At 40.4% G+C, this 19,621-nt stretch overlaps 2 protein-coding genes across 3 annotated transcripts; one reads left to right on the top strand and one right to left on the bottom strand.

Moving 5' to 3' along the window:
- Positions 1-5,917: 5,917 nt before the first annotated feature.
- On the top strand, positions 5,918-13,142 carry cbx8b (chromobox homolog 8b). Of its 2 annotated transcripts, XM_029739067.1 has the most exons (6): positions 5,918-5,932; positions 9,391-9,561; positions 9,660-9,703; positions 9,926-9,991; positions 10,139-10,205; positions 11,426-13,142. In XM_029739067.1, exons 2-6 carry the CDS (start codon positions 9,493-9,495, stop codon positions 12,293-12,295), a joined length of 1,116 nt encoding a protein of 371 aa, XP_029594927.1. In that variant the 5' UTR covers positions 5,918-5,932; positions 9,391-9,492; the 3' UTR covers positions 12,296-13,142. The 2 variants fall into 2 exon arrangements, with proteins under 2 accessions (XP_029594927.1, XP_029594928.1); XM_029739068.1 differs by lacking the exon at positions 5,918-5,932 and having other exon boundaries at positions 9,379-9,561.
- A 1,891-nt stretch (positions 13,143-15,033) lies between these two features.
- c38h17orf67 (chromosome 38 C17orf67 homolog) lies at positions 15,034-19,283 on the bottom strand. The gene is made up of 3 exons (XM_029739454.1): positions 19,158-19,283; positions 16,384-16,472; positions 15,034-15,856 (listed from the first exon to the last, which is right to left on the bottom strand). The coding sequence occupies exons 1-3, from the start codon at positions 19,213-19,215 to the stop codon at positions 15,740-15,742; spliced, it is 264 nt and encodes an 87-aa protein (XP_029595314.1). The 5' UTR covers positions 19,216-19,283; the 3' UTR covers positions 15,034-15,739.
- Between the last annotated feature and the right edge of the window lie 338 nt (positions 19,284-19,621).

Genomic DNA, 19,621 nt, shown 5'->3' with positions numbered 1-19,621 from the left:
TCTTGCACTGGCACTCATCACAAGCAGGAGGTTAAAATAGATGCAGTACTAAGCTCGCTTCCTGGCCTGCTGCAGGGCTGGCCCTAGCCTTTTGGGGCCCTAAGTGAAATGTTGTTGCCCCCCCCCCCCCCCCCCCCACCTTGCGGGCAAAACATTTTAGTGGCCTATTGCCATGTCTTATTCAGATGTTACATGATGAGTGAGAGTCACTAACCTGTGGTTTAAAGTACTTAAGTAAAAATAGTTGAAAGTACTAAAGTCGTTTTTTGGGGTATCTGTACTTAACTTGACTATTTATATTTTTGACAACTTTTACTTTTACTTCACTATAAAGAAAATTATATACTTTTTACTCCATACATTTTCCCTGGACACCCAAAAGTACTCGTTACATTTTGAATGCTTAGCAGGACAGGAAAATGGTCAGATTCACACACTTATCAAGAGAACGTCCCTGGACATCCCTACTGCCTCTGATCTGACGGACTCAATAAATACATGCATCGTTTGTAAATTATCTCTCAGTGTTGGAGCGTGCCCCTGGCTATCCGTAAATTAAAATAAACAAGAAAATGATGCAGTCTGGTTTGCTTAATATAATGAATATGAAATTATTCATACTTTTACTTTTGACACTTAAGTATATTTTAGCAATTACATTTATTTTTGATACTTAAGTATGTTTCAAACTAAATACTTTTAGACTTTTACTCAAGTAGTATTTTGCTGAGTGACTCACTTTTACTTCAATCATTTTCTATTAAGGTATCTATACTTTTACTCAAGTATGACAATTGGGTACTTTTTCTAACTATAGAAACTAACTATATTAATGGGGACCCCTTGGTGGTCAGGTCCCCTGGGCATATGCCCTGCGTGCCTAGTCTAATTCGACCATGGTTACTACGAGTTTAGATACCTGGCTAGATTAATTCCTCAAATAAACAAAAAATTGGGGAGGTTTGGGGGGTGTCGCTTATGCCTAGGACCGGCCCTGCCTGCTGAATTTAGATGATTTATTGATCAAATCAAATCAAATTGTATTAGTCACATGCGCCGAATACAACAGGTGTAGACCTTACAGTGAAATGCTTACTTACGAGCTCCTAACCAACAGTGCAGCTTAAAAAAATACAGATAAGAAATAAAAGTAACAAGTAATTAAAGAGCAGCAGTAAAATAACAATAGCGAGACAATATGCAGCTCACAGATCACTGCACCTGTACATAGCCCATCTGTAAACAGCCCATCTATCTACCTACCTCATCCCCATACTGTATTTATTTATTTATCTTGCTCCTTTGCACCCCAGTATCTCTACTTGCACATTCATCTTCTGCACATCTACCATTCCAGTATTTAATTGCTATATTGTAATTACTTCGCCACCATGGCCTATTTATTGCCTTAACTTACCTCATTTGCACTCACTGTATATAGACTTTTTGTTTTCTTTTGTTCTACTGTATTATTGACTGTATGTTTTGTTTATTCCATGTGTAACTCTGTGTTGTTGTATGTGTCGAATTGCTATGCTTTATCTTGGCCAGGTCGCAGTTGCAAATGAGAACTTGTTCTCAACTAGCCTACCTGGTTAAATAAAGGTGACATTTTAAAAAATAATAATGTTTTATTAAATTTTTTAAAAAATTTTAAAAAATACAGGGGGGTACTGGTACAGAGTCAATGTGTTGAGGCAATATGTACATGTAGGTAGAGTTAGTAAAGTGACTATGCATAGATGATAACAACAGAGAGTAGCAGCGGTGTAAAAGGGTGGGGGGGAAATGCAAATAGTCTGGGTAGCCATTTGATTAGATGTTCAGGAGTCTTATGACTTGGGGGTAGAAGCTGTTTAGAAGCCTCTTGGACCTAGACTTGGTGCTCCGGCACCGCTTGCCGTGCGGTAGCAGAGAGAACAGTCTATGACTAGGGTGGCTGGAGTCTTTGACAATTTTTAGGGCCTTCCTCTGACGTCGCCTGGTATAGAGGTCCTGGAAGCTTGGCCCCAGTGATGTACTGGGCTGTTCGCACTACCCTCTGTAGCGGCTTGCAGTCGGAGGCCGAGCACAAAGGTTAGCAGCAAGTCTAGACAACTCTGTAGACATATGTGTTGGTCACACTCATTACGCAATAGTGCTTTAAGTTGTGTCAAAGGCTTTGGGGCAAATGCATTTAGGCCTAAGGACAATCACTGTAACCTAACTGCTCTTTTACAATAAGCCCTCCTAGTTTCAGATGATCATCTCATCCATGGTCAGTTTTTAAAAATATATATATATTGAAGGACAGTATTTTATCTAATTCCTTATTCCAAGCTGACTAAACTCAACTCTATGGTGAAGGTTGTTTCTGATGAACTCCACCTATTCACCCAATGTCAATACTTCAACGTGTTTTCATTATGAAACGCTTACCTTGTGCCTGTGTTGGTCCATGGTAGTTGCATGTTTTTCTTTGTTTGCTGAAATCAATACTTTTTAATAAAACGTTAATCAAATACAACCACCGACTGTTTCCTTGTTGGGATTCAATGGGCACACGCTAATTTGTGCTGAATTCCCGTCTTAGAGCAACAGCAATGAGCAAAAAGTCTGCGGTTTATATATGATTAACGTTTATTGAAAAGTATGGATTTCAGCATACAAAGAAAGGCATGCAACGACAGAGGACAAACATAGGTACAAGGTACGCGTTTTATAATTTTGCTAACATTTTGTATTGACCTTGGGCAAATGGAAGTAGTCAGAGCTGAATTCCACGAAGCCTGGTCTCTACTCAACTCTGTTGCTGGTGTTAGTCAGAGACTTCCTTCACCGTGGAGTTTAGTCAGCTACCTTCTTCCAGGGGTACAACCCCATAATCCATGGTTGTTGTTCACATGTGAGTAAATTACTGAGTTTCTACCCTAGGTCTATGAAATCCACCTTGGATGCATATGGTCTCGTTCACAACGTGTATGAACCTGTCCAACAAAACTGTTTGTCTATATGCAACTGAAGCTAGAAAGCCTGTTAATCAACACATGTAAGGTCAATGAGGCCTTTATCGCCTATGTAGGCTAATTTGCAAGCATATTCATTAGTTTTGTTGCAATCGGGAGGCACCACGGGGTTGTAGTCTACTTGTAGAAGTTGGCACAAGAATCCCCCCCCAAAAAAAAACATTCAATGGATGGCATTATTGAAGCATTAACATTGCTATAGAATTATAGGCTGCAGGCCGATTTCTATCAAGATGATTTACCATGGTGCGTCATTGAACCATTTCCATTGAAGGAAGAAATTGATACTCCTCCTATAATTGCTCATAAATGAACTTAACCTCGGAAACTATGCAGATACAATTAAATCTATGCTACGCTCAATTAGCGTACACCTTGTAAGTGGAGGTGACAATGTTTAGCTGATCAGATGTAGACCTAAGAAGGCTATATGACCCGGAAAAAGCCACATTTTCATAAATCAGTCGTTGCCCACAATAATGGGAATTAATAGGGCCAAACAAAAATACAGTTTCTAATATCTCGCTCATCAACTAGCCAACTTGATCTTCCTCCCCATGCCAACTCTTCTCCCCCGCCAATCCATTCTCATAAATTATTTTGAAACCTTTTGAACTTATATGGACAATGTGGTAACAAATTGTAAAAAGCAGAGTATCTAGTTACAAAGTGACCTGCAAAACCGGGTTTATATGGCATGTTTTGTAGGCCTAGTCGTTTTCCCGAATTGCAGAGATTGCTGCAATGATTTCGCATGCACCTTTGACATTAATTTCTCCCGAAAAGGAAAACGTGTGTCCCTGCCCTAAAAACAAGTTCGATTAAAGTCCGGTATACTTTTTGGTCCAATTTGTTTGAAGTAAAGCATGTCCTCTCTCTAACCTGCACACACACACACACATACACACACACATTTGCTAAATTGGAGATTGACAGGAAATCTATGTATTATAGGAAAATATTTCATACTGGATTGGAGTGATGATATTGTTTGTTATTTTACAATGGCACTGAACGTTTTCTCATTCATAAATCTCTCGGCTGTTGCTGTGTATTTATTTCCTGGCTGTTTGTTCATGCATGATTCAAATGTTGTTTTGTTGTCTATAACGCCAATGTTTCTGTGTACCCTACTTATTTGACAGTGTTGGCAAACAAATGTTGACATTTTGGCTTATATGATAGCTATGCCCTGCATTTGTCACAATGCGAGTCTAATTAATGTGGTGAAAATATGACAAATGAGGTCAACCTGTGGCCGATTTATCATCTGTCTTTCCCTATTTGTCATGCAGTTTTTTTTATATAGTAGATTTACAAACGCAACTAGGGACAGTGTAAAGAGTGTGAAGAATTCCAGTTAAATGATCATCAACATGGCGGACTGACTGTAAATAGAGTCGTGACAGCTGCACAGTCGAGAGCAAAAGTTGCCCTTAGCCCCAACGCCTCATTGCGAAACTTCAGGGATGATGTGTCGCAAAAACCCATCGCCTTGACAAACCACAACCGCAGAGCAGAAGCTTTTGACTCTCGACCATTTTATTTCATTCCATTGCCGCGGAGCCCCCGAATAAAACAAAAACTGCTTTCGACACCTTAACGCGCAGAGAACGAGAGAGAAAATGGCTGTCTCTTTTAGTCTATCCAGCTTATTTTTTTATCGAGGTTTTAAAATGGGCGCATGTGACACCACCGAAACGGATGTAAATTAAATAAATGAGATATCTTAATGTTATGAGGTTAATATCTGTAGTCTAACTGTCTGGGGACCATAAAGTTAAAAAATGTTACCAGCCTGCCAACGGAACAAACCCCAACCCATTTTGTTATGTGTCGGCTATGTGGCAATATAACAAAACTATTAACGTTTGCTTTATTATATTACATTATTAGATAAGTGATGTTCTTGTTGCCTCCAACCATAGAGATATAGATATATTTTATAATAGTGTTCTAATTCTACACCCCTATCCGCGAGAGCGGTGATCACTTTTGGCAGTCTATTTCAGTCATCTCAGAATGTTCACAACTTTGTTTTTTGAAACCAATGTTACTTAATTTAGGCCTATACATTCCATTCTCTGTGAATTGTTCCTATAGGAATTACATTGTTCTAAATTCTGTTTGGAAAGGATTGCCATTATGAATATGCTAGTCTATAGTAACGCGTTGGGTCTTGTGGATTTAAATTTGTACCGTTGTTTCTTTTCACAGGTACCTTGGCTGGCCCCGTAATTTATACAATTAAGCTCTATCGAAACAGAAGTTGCCGATGCCTCTTTCTCTCCCTCTGCGCACACTTTCCACATCCCTCCTCCTTATCAGCAAAAAGTGTAACCTTGAACATTTGTGTTTGCAATATTGTGTGCACGGCAATGTGATCTCGGTTATAGGCCAAATGAAAATAGCTTGAAGGTCTTGGTTATAGATGTGACTTCCTTTAATGACCAACTGGATGAAAATAAAGGTGACATTTGAATGATGTCCGATGCAAAATGTGACAGATGTTGGCCAAGCTTTTAGACAACTAGCCCCAAGAAGTTGTGTTGTTATGCAAAATTTCACAAAAATAATTAATATGCACAGAGGACTTGAAATACATGATAACTGTGTCTGTGTGTGCGTGGGAGAGAGTGCGTGCGTGCGTGCGCGCTTGTGGCAATTATGTGTCCGCGTGTCTGCATAGGAGAGGAGAAATTAAGATTCGTTGTTCCCCTTGTGCATGATGTCCTTGCCTTTGCATGATGTTCGTTTTTTGCTTTTCTGTGCAATAGGTAATGGCGGTTGCCCAGATACGAGCGAACCAATAATCTTCTAACAGGTCGACCATGCACCCATATATGGCTGCAACCACTGCTGCACTGCAGTCGCGCGGAGACCAATGCTTACCCCATAAAAGGAGTCCTGCAGCCCGTCTTCCTCCGGTAAAGCGATGCACAAAATTCATTACTGGCATCATGTTTGCTTGTGGAAAAATACAAGAGACAAAATGAAAACCAAATGTAAATGCATATGACGAATAATAACATGAGGGACGGTTCAATATCCCATCTAGCCTATTTTCTGCATGTCTTCTTTGTCCTGTACTGCTTCTATCTCAACAGGGATTTTGAGAGCATTTACATTAGGAAATGACTTGTAATTGACTAGATGTTGATGTGTCTGCATGGGTGCCGTCATGGGCCTAATTGATATCATAACAAACAATGCAATAACATGCATTGATTGGCAAAGAGGGGGTCCTTTGTTTCAACCATATCCATTGCAGCTTATCCATTGCAGCCTGTCAGCGCAATATTGCCATTAGCCTATTGTCATTTCCAATGGATCCAGATTGACCTATAGGCGTCTAATTAACCAATGAAGAGTCTATTTTGCGGTTTAGGCATGCAGTCAGCGTTTGAGATTTGCTTTGTGTTACAGGCTGCATGGACCTGCATGTCTCTAAGCTTTAGGGTGGCCCGCTATAAATTAAAATCGACATGCATGCTACACTGAATCAACCATCAGTCTATCTCAGTTAGGTTTTTCAATTATATATTAGGCCTACCTCTCTCTCTCTCTATTCCTGTCGAGCAATAGGAAAATGGTATTTAAGTATTGCTTATTAGTCAAGATCAGATGATTTGAAATAGATTATGGCTGGGTCTATCAGGGAAACAATGTTATAATAAGCCTATATGAGTTTCTCCTAAACGAGTTGCTCACGGGGGCCAAATGATCCCAGAGAGTAAAAAGCCTATAGTCTACAAGTATGAGATGAAGGCTTGCGTGATCTTTGCATGCTTTGACAATACAAACCTATTGAAATGAGACAATGCCAATACCAAAGTTGTAGAAAACTTTGTCGCTCCTCACATGTGCAAATAAACTTTGACCATAATAAAGGCCGACATTTGAGACATTTTAATCAATATACTTTTTGTCAAATGGTTGGTTGTACGTCCATCTCAACTCATATGTTGGCCTTAACAGCAATATTATCCGATTGATTCGCCTATCTGATATAGCTGTATTTATATAACTAGGCATAGATCAACCTAATTAGGAAATCATCATTCATATGAGCCTATATTCTTAAATGGAAGGATGTTTGTGTTAAATGAATGCCTTTTTGTTCGTGTAATTTAGTTCATTGATGTAGGCCTGTAATCTTGTTTGAAAATCAATCTGAACTTTTGGAGTCTGTTTTCTTTAAGGGAACTTGGTGATGAGGTCTGAATTAATATGAAGTTTCAAGAGGATATGGATATGTTATTTTTAGTACTCAATTAAATATATTTGCGAATGATTTGTAGCTGTCAGATTAAGAAAATCAGTTTATCGGTCAATTGCACACAAGGTTCAACCGAAATGTGACTTCTGCTTTTAACCCAAACCGTTCATATAGGCCTACAGGTTTTGTGGAGAGGTGCAGGGGGCTGCCACACTGGGCGCCCGGGGAGCTATTGTTGTGAGAGGTTAAGTGCCTTGCCCAAGGACACAACAGCAGGCAATGGAATCTATGATTTGATAGGCCTAGCAGCAACCCTCCGGTTGCCAGCTCACTTCCCGCCAGACCCGGGATTCTAACTGGCAACCCTCCGGTTGCTTGCTCGCCTCTAACCGCTAGGCTACCTGCCGCCAATCAATTGGTGTTGTGAGTTTAACCTTTAGTTGAATGCACTTTAAATTAATATTTAGACTAATTAATTCTCTGACAAAAAATAATTCGAATGGAAAGTTTGACAATAATCCAACACGCGGGACATTATATAAATTGACCTTTTCCGATCCGACAAGTCTTTGGATGCTGTTCATTTGAATCTGTGCTATAATGCCATATTCATTTTATTTTAGAGAAATAATATTGACATAATAATGATAATACAGATAATAACAATAATAACAATATTATCATTATTATTAGTATTAATAAATAAACAATTAAAATACATACGTAGGCCTATCCAATTAACAATAACGATAAATACAAGGATATTATTATTATTATTATTTGATCTATTTTGGTCTGACAAACCTGTCTTTCTTTTACATATGGCCACATACTCCTTCAGTTGTTGCTGTAACGTGGATAAACGCAGTAGGCCTAGCTGACTGATTTATGCTGTGAAAACAACAGGATTTATCACACGTGTCTAATTATTTGAGCAGATCGTAATGAAAGTAAGCAAATTATTTAAAGCCCCTATTTCAAGTCAGCGAACTCATTTACCAAGACTGAATTATTAGAGACCGCAACGGACGAGATTTTATGCTTCGTTTTAAGTGACGGGTTCGTGGAAATTATAGACCTAAATATATCCCTTGTTGAGTGGTTGTGCAATGATCACTTGGTGTTGTGAGTTGAAAATATTGTTTGCCTAATTGAGGCCCATGTATAGGCCTACAAGCTTTATTCTAAGCTTTTGTTTTTCTATATGAAGCCTAGCCCTACTCTATTAATTACACTACATAGGCCTTCTTCCATACCCTAACTCAAACAATAGGCCAATTTCGCTCAACTTTTTGATAGGCTATAATTACAATATTTTCCCGATTAGTCTAAAGTTTATGTTCAGGTTAATTCATTTTATTTGAGGTCCTACCTAACAATTTGGTGGCAATGGCCTACTCGAACACTTTAAAGGCTAAAAATGAGGTAAATACTTACGACTAAGCTAAAGGTGCAATGTGTTCTCTGATCCACACATTTAGACATCTTCGACTGTGTTCGTTGAATGAAGTCAAACGTGTATGGAAACTGTAGCTTAGGTTTAAACGAATATCCTACTGAATGGAGACTATAACTGACACCATTTATTGCGAGAGAAAGAAAGAAAAAGCTAAAACATCCATGACGCTGCTTGTAGGGCTCAAGAGAACTGGAATAAGGATCAACTATTGCACATGAATGTGATCTATAGCCTATGTTCTATTTAGACATAGGACATTTCCTTTAGGCCTATATTGTCTCCTAGTGTCTTCATACAATTTACCTAATCATGACTGTAAGCTATTGATTAGGAGCACTTTAAACTGAAATATTGTGTGACAGTTCAGTTGATAACTGAAATGTGCACTCATTCAATCTGCTTTCCTTCACCTCTTTGGCGTATTACATTACATTGTTCATTCATTTTCATTCTGCATATGTTCTGCGTTTAATATCTGGCGACATGTGTTTTTAAAGATCTCCGAATAATCCGAGTAATTGATCCACCGCGCTAACGCCACCATTTTCCCCTTAAGAATTTCCAGAAGTGGACGCTCCTCCTACTCACCTAGCAACCGCGGGCACGTAGCAACGGCTAACCCAATGGGCTTACTCTAAATGGTTCCACCGACTGCGGTTCCTAGGCAACACATCATTTTTTTTGTTGATGACGTCTTTTCTGTGCAGGAGTATTATGGGCTGTCTGGAATTCACTCCGCGAGACAGGGGAGAAAAATATCTAGCGTTCACCACCAAGCTTTAGCTAACGGTAGCTGGATTGAAGTAAACATGGAGCTGTCTGCAGTCGGGGAACGGGTTTTCGCAGCCGAATCGATCATCAAACGGCGAATAAGGAGAGTATGTGAAACACATTTTCCTAACATGCATAATCTATTTTGACGCGCCACTGCAGTTCCCTAACGAAGCGTTCTTTTTCTATTTCTGATGACACGCAGGGTCGAATGGAATACCTTGTGAAATGGAAGGGCTGGTCACCGAAGTAAGTTGCGTTGAATTTAATGCTAGAGAACCTTGCTTCTACATGTATGTTGCTGGCTGCTAGCTGTGGCGTTCGCTTGCTAGCTAGGTGGCATCTGCTAGTGACAAAGTCAGCGCAGCACGCTGGCAGTGTTAGCAAGCAAGCTAACGTTAGCCCGTATCGATGCTTTCTTTCCCAATGTAGTGGGAAACTAACCTCTGTCAATTGTATTTTTCTCCATAGATTTAGCACTTGGGAACCGGAGGAAAATATATTGGACTCCCGCCTCTTCGTCGCATTCGAAGAGAGGTAAATTGTATGGATATGGGCCTGTTCATGTTGTACATTTATTGCATGCAATGTTAGCAGCACAGCGAAATAAAATGCATCCGTCACGCAAGTCGCCTATTGCACTTCACTCTCTTGATACTCAAAATGGGTGTCTTGCTGTTTCAGGGAGCGCGAAAGGGAACTATTTGGGCCCAAAAAGAGAGGCCCGAAACCGAAGACATTCCTGCTAAAGGTAGCTATGTTGATATGCATGCATTGTTGAAAATAATCCATCCAACACGCAGTGATACTGTGGAATCTACTGAATTTAGGGCTGCATGGTTGGACACGATTTGTAGCATGTGGCATGTAAACATACCACAGTCTCCACCCACTACGTATCCACAGGTTCTTCATCTGGTTAATATATAGCTGTTGTTGCGCTAACACGTAAATATGCACGTTTGAAGGATCCACGTCAAGTTTTCCTATGAGAATCAATCGGTATTAAGGCAACATCACTTTTAGTGCAAGATGTGTATTTGTGTAGGTGCGAATGTGTATTTAGGGAGGTTAGTTAGTTAGGCTGGTGCTAATAGACCTTAATACATTTTTTAAAAACCGAATCGTGGTAAATTGGTTGGATTGACAGGTAGCCAAATTGATCAATAAACATGCCAGGTTAATTGTTTATATTTCGAAATGAACTCAATGTAGGCCTACACGTTTGGAATATAAAATGTGCTTATAAAAGCGAGGGTCTGTTCAGGCGTGCATCGGTTATTCGGCACGGTTAAAACTTATGACGTTTTGGCGTGTAATCATCAGTAAAGCAATCGTTATAGTTAATTCCAAAAGTTTGCATGGGACTGGTTTTGAATGAAATCTTAAAATCTGAAGACGTCATCAAACGAATGCCCTTGTCTTTTCAAGAAAACCAACTATGAAAATTGCTAAATACCAGCATCTAATTTAAAATGCAGGTCCTCTCCCAGGCCTGTAAATAGCTGTTTTCAAACTGAGCTAAAAATACATATATATAACAAGTAACTATTGTGAAAATGTAAAAGTGCTAGCAAACTGGTGTAGCCTGTAAATTCATCAGGGGATATTATGCCAAGTGAAGATTTTGTCTATTGTCTTCATTTATAGTTGTGTACATGTATTGTTACAATTATACTCTTTGTTATAACATTGTTTTGCTAATTGCAAGTGCACATTATTTATTAAGCCATTATAAAGTGGCTGGCAGACTCTTAGTATATATGTGTAATGACAAATAGACTATCCTCAACTGACATTTTAAATTAGTCTTTATGAAAGAGAACATTATACCCACTGAAATTGGAGCAGTGGAAAAACATTACACATATTGCCAACTGCAATAGCCTACTTTCAATTTTCCGTCTTTGTTGTTGATAAGATTTACCCCAGTTCAAAAGTGGTTCTTCTCTGGTTTCCCTCCCCGTTTAGGCACAAGCTAAAGCTAAAGCCAAATCGTACGAGTTCAGGAGCGATGCGGTCCGGGGAATACGTGTCACCTACCCGACCCCAGAGCCTGTCATCACCCCCAGAGCCCGAGAGGGGCTGAGGGCCGTGGTCCCCACCATCTTCCCACCCAGCACTGTCAACAGGGGCGAGAGTGTGCGGGTCAGGCCCCCAGAACTGGTCCGAGAGCACCGTCAACCAGTCCTCCAGAGGCCCCCAGGCCCCGATGGCTTTGTGACCGTCCCCAAGAAAAGAGGGCCCAAACCCAAGCTGCGATTTAAGGACAATCCCTTCAACGCTCCTCCCGCCGCCCCAGAGCCCCCCAAGAGGAGGGCAGAGGAGCAGGCGACATATGGCCCACTCAAATTGGCCAAGCTGGGCCTGTCCGGTGGTGAAGAGAGGGGGTCTGAGATGAGGGGGAATAAACTAGCCCACAGGCACCAGGAGGAGCTGGGTGGTTATCCCCACAAGCAAATGAGGCCCGTGGCTAGTGGGAGCACACAGCAGCACTGCGGCCCAGACAGGAGCATGTTGCACTCACACAGAATAGGCTCTGACTCCCAGGCCTGCAGGACTAAAGAGTGCCCCTCAAACTACTTTTCCCCTCCCCAACTAAAGCACCTATCCAAAAAGAATGTGCACCAACCCAGCGAAGAGCTTCCACAGAGGGGGAAGCCTTCACTCATCGCCAAAATCCCTGTGTCGCGGATCCTGGGCCAAACGGACGAGGTGACTTGGAAGCCTTGCTTGAACAACGTGGAGAAGGTTCTGGTGACTGATGTGACCACAAACTTTTTGACAGTGACTATCCGGGAGAGTAGCACAGATCAAGGATTCTTCAAAGATAAAAGATGATTGGCTCTGATTTGAATTGTCTTCAGCTCTGTCAATCTTGTACCAAATTATTTGGAAAAGTCCATACTTTATAGTGTCATTTATCATTCAGATTTTTTATGTAATGTATAAAAACAAATTACAGGATTGTATGTGCAGATGTGTATATATACTATAGTTGGAAGTCTATTAAATGTAATGACCAAAATTAAAGGAAGTGCATTTGAAGCTAATCACCCATTGGCTATTTGAAAGAGTTGCATGCCTTGTGTACAGCGTTTACTTGTTTACAAATGGCTTTTAGTTTTCAACAATCCGCTTTTAAACAAACAATATACTTTGTCAGACAGGCTATATTTATGTCAAGCTAGTACCTTTTAAACGTTAGAGGTATAATGTGGGCGCATTTGTCATTTGAGTTCACACGTCAGTGAGAAAAATAAATATAGGGAAATCCTAAACCAATTATAGTGTGAAGTATATGTTCCATGCCATTTCAAATTGAGGTGTAGCTTACCCTATTCATTGCAAAAGTTTATCAAGCACTTTTTGGAAGGTTTAATAAAAAGTGAATCAAATCTATGTCTTGTTGACCTACATGTCCTCTATAATGCCTTTACAATGCTATAGGCCAGCAGATGTAGGTCTTGTTTCCAGATTTTATAAACTGTTAATGAAAATGGGAAAGGTGCTTGATGTTTACGCTGTCTTTGTCGAAGAACGTATATTGACATATTATACATAAGGTCTTTCTGTTGACATCTGTGGTGGACATATAAATGAAATGCTTTCAGTGTAACAGGATGATCACAACCTGATGTCACAGTTTGCTTTTGAGATGCTTTCCAGTAAACTCGTTGCGATTGTCTCTGTTTCTGGTTGTCAGGATTTCTTCCAACTGATTTTAAGATTCCTTTTTTTTGCCTTGGTTGTGAAAAGGACTGATGAAAGTTGCAAATGTGCTTTATAGATTTACAGGTTTCAGAAAATATTTTGGTGACATGGGATTTTTTTTATTTAGGAAGCTGCTTCAGTTTGCATGTTTCCCGTTGTCCTAATTTCAAATAACGTTGACCATATTTCGGATTTATAGACCAACTGCAGGAATAGGTTTACCTCGTCTTTGCCGTGGTTCGTAATGACATTTTCTTACCAATATGTTAGTGCCAATTATAGTAGAGAAATAGGTCCTATTTTTCGTTGAGATTAGTGCGTTTTGGCAACGGTCCACAAAGGCCTAGAAAGTCGAGACCTTGGTTTATATATTTTGTAATGATTCAGATGTTTTCAAAACAAATCAGGAAACAACTCAAATCTATGGGCCAATTTGCTTTCATTAAAAATACAATACTAATTTCATTGTCTTATTTTTATTAAAATGACAAAGATTGCTAAAAGAATAGGGTAGTAGGGACTCAGAGACAGCTGATAAAGCATTTTAATAAGAGTTTTATATTGAATTCTATTTAAATGTAATTGTGCTGTCCTCAGAGGTCGTCCTGCAAACTCTTCACAGAAAAAACCGTAGCCTATAATTATTTTAAGTGGTTGACCATGGGCTTACAGGAAGAATTTAATTGTACTTTTGCAAAAAAAAATCTCAAACCAATAAAATCCAGCGCCCATCGGTATCTGCGGAATGGACACGCTGGTTATGTGGGGTCACAAGGTAGGTAGGCCTGTGTTACCAAATAGGTCATCAGAGCTAACATAGATTGCCTACGAAATGTATGTTATAACCTGCTATTACACTTATGTCTGACAGGAAAAGCATTTGCCTGACAAAAGACTCCGGTCATTTTTGTATAGGCTATGGCCTAATGTTTAATGATCAATTTGCATGATTGTTCCGTGCTTACTCTGTTTTTGTTTACTTGGTTGGTTCCAGTGGCCTATTTGTACGCCTATCGGTGCATTCGTTTTGCAGAATCATTCGATGATGGTCGCATGCCACGTGCAGATAGTAATTGAACAATCTGACTCTTGATAGGCTACAATGCAATTTCTCCAGATGAAACAGTGTTAGATGTTGAATCATGGGGATATAATACAATACAAGAAAAGTTTCCAAAAAAATTGACCAAATGCTTCAAGAATTGATCGATATTTTTGGCAAACATCAACAGCACATTTCTTAAATTGTATGTAAAATGTGTGCCGGTTCTGTCGTATACGGCCATATACGGCCATTATCAGTTTAATGATATATTACGCAATGTTACAAATAATTTGCACAACGTTCACTTCGGAGAATAACTGGATTTGTTCTTGTCTGGATATATTTACTCCCTACACACATCCAGAACTGCGTAGGATAGTGCTCCCGGCCATTCAGTTTAGCTGCGATAAAGCGATGAATACTTTGTATCAAATAATACCCCTCTTTCCTTTCACAAGTTGTTATTCATTGTGGTCAATAGCATGCCGTTCTTCTGTCGAGCCTCCTGCGCGAGAAAGTAACAGCACTGTGCAGAGTCACACAGTGAACTCGAGGGAAGGGCACTGTCTTAAATTCCCCAAACATCAGTAAACAACGATAGCAACCTCGGGTCATGGCCGACCGCAACAACCGTAATCCTGGGTCAGCAGCGGGGTCAACCCACATGACTGCCTATGACACCATGGAAAATCTTCAGCTTCACATTTCCTCTTTCTTAGTAGTGAAAGTTTTTATTTTCTCGGAAGAAGTCTTACCGAAGCCTGTTCAAAGTCCAGTTTCAAAACTGAAGAAGAAAAAAACCCCACCACATTTCCAACACCTTTTTATTTGATTAGATTATTTATTAAATTGTTTTTTTAAACATTGTTTTACATAATACAATGTATATTTTCTCATAACTGTATCCACATATAACCGGATCATGTATCCTCTATGATGTTAACATAATTGTATATGTTTCCTATATGCTAACGTTGCTGGAATAAGCTGATCATGCTCTTATCGCCAGTATCTACTGATGGCCACTAATGTTCCCTGCTGAGGCTTCATCATGAAATGCATGTGATAGAGTTACACTCTGAGCTTCACCCTCATATCATTATCATGGCCGTCATCATCATTGTCGTCGTCACAGTTGTCAACATCCTTCTTGCCGTCAACGCCTTCCGCCACACAGAAAAGGTTGTTCGCCAGAAGACAACAACAACAAAAAGATCTAGAATCAGTTTACCCCAATTCTAACTACAACCAATCAGGAGGGAAATACAAAACTGATCAGCCTCAAAAGGCACCATCCTATAGGCTAATTATAGGTACTGTACATTGTGTTCAATAGGCAGGAAACTGAATATTGTTCGAAATGTAGTGAAATTATGTACTTTCTGGTACTTTTTTTTGTTACACAGCATTTTGCTACCCTGTTCCCTACTCAACAAGCCCCAGGGGACCCAAGCAGGCATGTTTTATGGTTGTGTTTGACAGACAGGGACCTGGGCTGTGAGGAGTCAAGGCGAGGTCACTGGGGGTTAGACAGGGTGTCCGTAGTTCCTGTCACAGCGGGGGTAGCAGTGGGGGTTCAGCCAGTGTTCCAGGTTGGTCTCCTGGGCCCTCTGATCCAGAACTTGCATGTGGAGCAAGTGCTCCTGTACAGGGGGATAGAGAGAGAGAGAGAGAGAGAGAGAGAGAGAGAGAGAGAGAGAGAGAGAGAGAGAGAGAGAGAGAGAGAGAGAGAGAGAGAGAGAGAGAGAGAGAGAGAGAGAGAGAGAGAGAGAGAGAGAGAGAGAGAGAGAGAGAGAGAGAGAGAGAGAGAGAGAGAGAGAGAGAGAGAGAGATGGAGATGGAGATGGAGATGGAGATGGAGATGGAGGGGGGGCAAGAGTCAAAAGAGGGGGGAAGAGAATGTGAGAGAATCATGAATGGGGTAGGCTGTCTTTTTTCTTTTTTTGGAATGAAACAGACCAGGGAAAGAAAGAGCTGACAAGCAGTTTCATTGTATGACTACATATTATCTAAAGTGCTGTTCGTTTATCAAGCCGTAAGCAGCTCTCATTATCATATCAAAACAGAAGAAATTATAGGGTAACTTTTAAGTGAAACATTTTTTATGGATTCTTAGAAGGCTGACACCGCTGCAGGTTTGTAATTGTGCCCCTTGCACTTTGAACCTTACCCTCATTGGCTCATCGGGGTGGCCGGGCTTCTGCCTCTTGGTCCGCAGAAGTTGCTTAGCATAGCTCTCCTTGATGATTGGGTTTGCATCTGTTGATAGAGAGACAAAGAATTTCAAGACATCCATATCCCTTCGTTTTCAAAGAGCTGACTCTTTGAAAAACTGTTTGCCTACGCAGGTTGGCATTTATTGTCATACTTTTTTCCCCTGGAGGCAGCTCTGCAAAGTGGTCACTAGCTGGCAGAGCCGCAAAGTCATGCAAAGTCATAGTTTTGTCGGACCTGGACTACTGCCCAGATGTGTGGTCATGTGCGGCAAAGAAGGACAAAGGGTAAATTGCAGTTGGTCCAGTACAAAGCAGCACGTATCGCACTTAGATGTACACGGAGGGAAAGTGCCAGTGGCATGCATCTCCTGGCTCAAAGATGAGGAGAGATTGACTGCATCACTATTGGTCTTTGTGCGAGGTATTGATCTGTTGAAGGTCCTGAACTGTCTGTTCAAGCAGTTGACGCACAGTTTGAACACCCATTGATACAACACAAGTCATGCGACCAGAGGTCTCCTCACAGTCCCCAGGTCCAGAACAAGAGGCTGGGAAACACAGTATTAAATAGAGCCATGACTACATGGAACTCTCTGCCACCCCAGGCAACTCAAGCTAGTAATAAAACCAGATTTAAAAACCAGATAAAATAACACCCTACTGCACAAAGGGAACTGTGAATTGACACAGTCATTTTTATATATATTGTATTGTAATTTGCACTGTACTATGTATTAGACCTAGATATTGTGTGTATGCACTGATACAGTGCATTCAGAAAGTATTCAGACCCCTTGACTTTTTCCACATTTTGTTACGTTGCAGCCTTATTAAAAAATTGATTCAATATTTTTTCCCACAGCAATCTACACACAATACCCCATAATGACAAAGCAAAAACAGGTTTTTAGAATTTTTTTGTCTATATAATGTCTCACACAAACCAAGTCATGAGGTCGAAGGAATTGTCCGTAGAGCTCCGAGACAGGATTGTGTCAAGGCACAGATCTGGGGAAGGGTACCTAAAATTTTACTCCTCAGTAAAAGGCACATGACAGGGAAAGATGAACGGAGCAAAGTACAGAGAGATCCTTGATGAAAACCTGCTCCAGAGCGCTCAAGACCACCAACTGGGGTGAAGGTTCACCTTCCAACAGGACAACAACCCTAAGCACACAGCCAAGACAACGCAGGAGTGGCTTCGGGACAAGTCTCTGAATGTCCTTGAGTGGCCCTGCCAGAGCCCGGACTTGAACCCGATCGAACATCTCTGGATGTGGAAAAAGTCAAGGGGTCTGAATACTTTCCGAAGGCACTGCATGTAGGCTATGTGTGAATTTTTAAATGTATGTATTTCAGTCCTTGACTAATAACATCCTGTACTATGTATAATGTCATGTTTCATGTGGACCCCAGGAAGAGTAGCTGATGCTTTTGCAGTCGCTAATGATGCTTTTGCAGTGGCTAAATATTGCAACAATCAGTGACATAGGGTACTCTCTGCATAATATACCAAAAACCACATTCTTGTAATTTTCCTGAAATCAGTCATTATTTGTCACCCACTCTTTCCTCCTGTATCTCTCTGGTTGCTCTTGATTTTTATAACTCAAAATACAACTTTAACCCACATTTCCAGACTTGCCATTTCAGGTGCAGCCATTAAAACAGGAAGAGAAACTTGCATTCGATTTGGAACCATCAACAACAACCCCCACATCACACACCCAGCGTGTGGAGGATATAGGGGAGAAGCTGTGGATGCTGTTTGTTTGGCTAGTACATGTTGAGCCGTGTACTCTCTAATGTACCAGGCTGAGGGTGCAGATTAACAGCCCCTGGTCTACATCCCAAATGGCACCCTATTCCCTATATAGTGCACTGGACCCTGGTCAAAAGTGGTGCACTATATAGGGAATAGGGTGCCATTGGAGATGCAACCCTAGTCTCATAGAGCTCTGTCTCTGTCTGTCCCCCAGCAGCAGCAGAATATCATTAGGAGGCTGTTTTTTGGTGGAGCAACAAAGTACCCATTCATTTCCCCCACTCTCCAGAGAGCCAGGCCAGCCCATGGAGCACGTGACCCCCAAAGGCCAACCTGCGAGGGGGTATGAAAATGAACCTGGCTGGCTCTGTCAACAGCGCCAGGCACACACAGTGACGTGGCAAAGCACTACCCAGGGCTCATGCAGGCTTTTTGCAATGATTTTGAAACTGCATTGATAAGAGCTTAAAAATAGAAGTACCCGATGTTGCAATAGGGGGCAGATCAATACAATATTTAAATGAGCTATGTGCATGCAGTTAAAACAATTCTGTCATATTTGTTTTGTTTTACATGAACAATTATTTGTTTTGCTTATTTTCATATTTTCATGCAATATCTTCACACAACAGAAAAATATTTAGTTCCATATTTACTAGTTACAATGACGCAACACAATATTTGCTTTTCTGTGCACGACTGAATTGCATTTTTATTTTGTAAGTTTAATTATGAAGCAATTACTTTTCTTTATGCATGTAATTATTTGAGCATATAAATTACTGCATTAATTACTACTTAACAACTGCATATTTTCTTAAAACAACATTTCTATTGCAATAACATTTAGAAAAACATGCAAAGATAAACTTTTATCAGAAACCTTCAAAAGACTCACAAGCCACCAAAAGGTTAATTAATAAATTTTTCTAAAGGCAATTTACCTCTTCAAAATGAGCCTACCTGCTGTGTAGATGATCAAGAGGACCAGACAGAGGGAAAATGCCACAAACTTCTTCATCTTGGTCTCAGCTCTCCTGTCCGGCTCCTTCTGCACTGAGACCCCAGTCCGTAGGAGATGAGGGGGTAAATTCTCCTCTTACGTCACCGATCACCTCCCCAATCCAAATATCACAAAACAGGGTCACATAACTGTGAAAACATCTGTTGAGTGTCACTGTGCCTGCTGTTCTGGCATGAGACATGTATTTATTTGTATATTTATTTGGTGGTGATTATAGCATGCAATGTACTTGTTTTTTTTCAGTTTGAACTTTGCTACCGTACTGAAATAGATTTTTATTCAAGCATGAATTACATCTGTATCCAGTTGCAGTTTTAGCGTTATGATTTCACATTTGCAATGCTGATTCTATCCACTTGATGGCGCGCAAAACTCATTTTATACAGAGATAATTTGTTAAGGA

The sequence above is a fragment of the Salmo trutta genome, chromosome 38 (assembly GCF_901001165.1).
Source record: "Salmo trutta chromosome 38, fSalTru1.1, whole genome shotgun sequence".
NCBI lineage: Eukaryota > Metazoa > Chordata > Actinopteri > Salmoniformes > Salmonidae > Salmo > Salmo trutta.
This window is presented reverse-complemented; position numbering and strand designations above follow the sequence as displayed.

Coding starts and splice junctions, on each gene's coding strand:
- cbx8b (XM_029739067.1), top strand. CDS start 9,493: ATGGAGCTGTCTGCAGTCGGGGAACGGGTTTTCGCAGCCGAATCGATC. Junction 9,992..10,138: donor TTCGTCGCATTCGAAGAGAG/GTAAATTGTATG, acceptor TTGCTGTTTCAG/GGAGCGCGAAAGGGAACTAT. Junction 10,206..11,425: donor CGAAGACATTCCTGCTAAAG/GTAGCTATGTTG, acceptor CTCCCCGTTTAG/GCACAAGCTAAAGCTAAAGC.
- c38h17orf67 (XM_029739454.1), bottom strand. CDS start 19,215: ATGAAGAAGTTTGTGGCATTTTCCCTCTGTCTGGTCCTCTTGATCATC. Junction 16,473..19,157: donor CTTGATCATCTACACAGCAG/GTAGGCTCATTT, acceptor CTCTATCAACAG/ATGCAAACCCAATCATCAAG. Junction 15,857..16,383: donor ACCCCGATGAGCCAATGAGG/GTAAGGTTCAAA, acceptor CCCCCTGTACAG/GAGCACTTGCTCCACATGCA.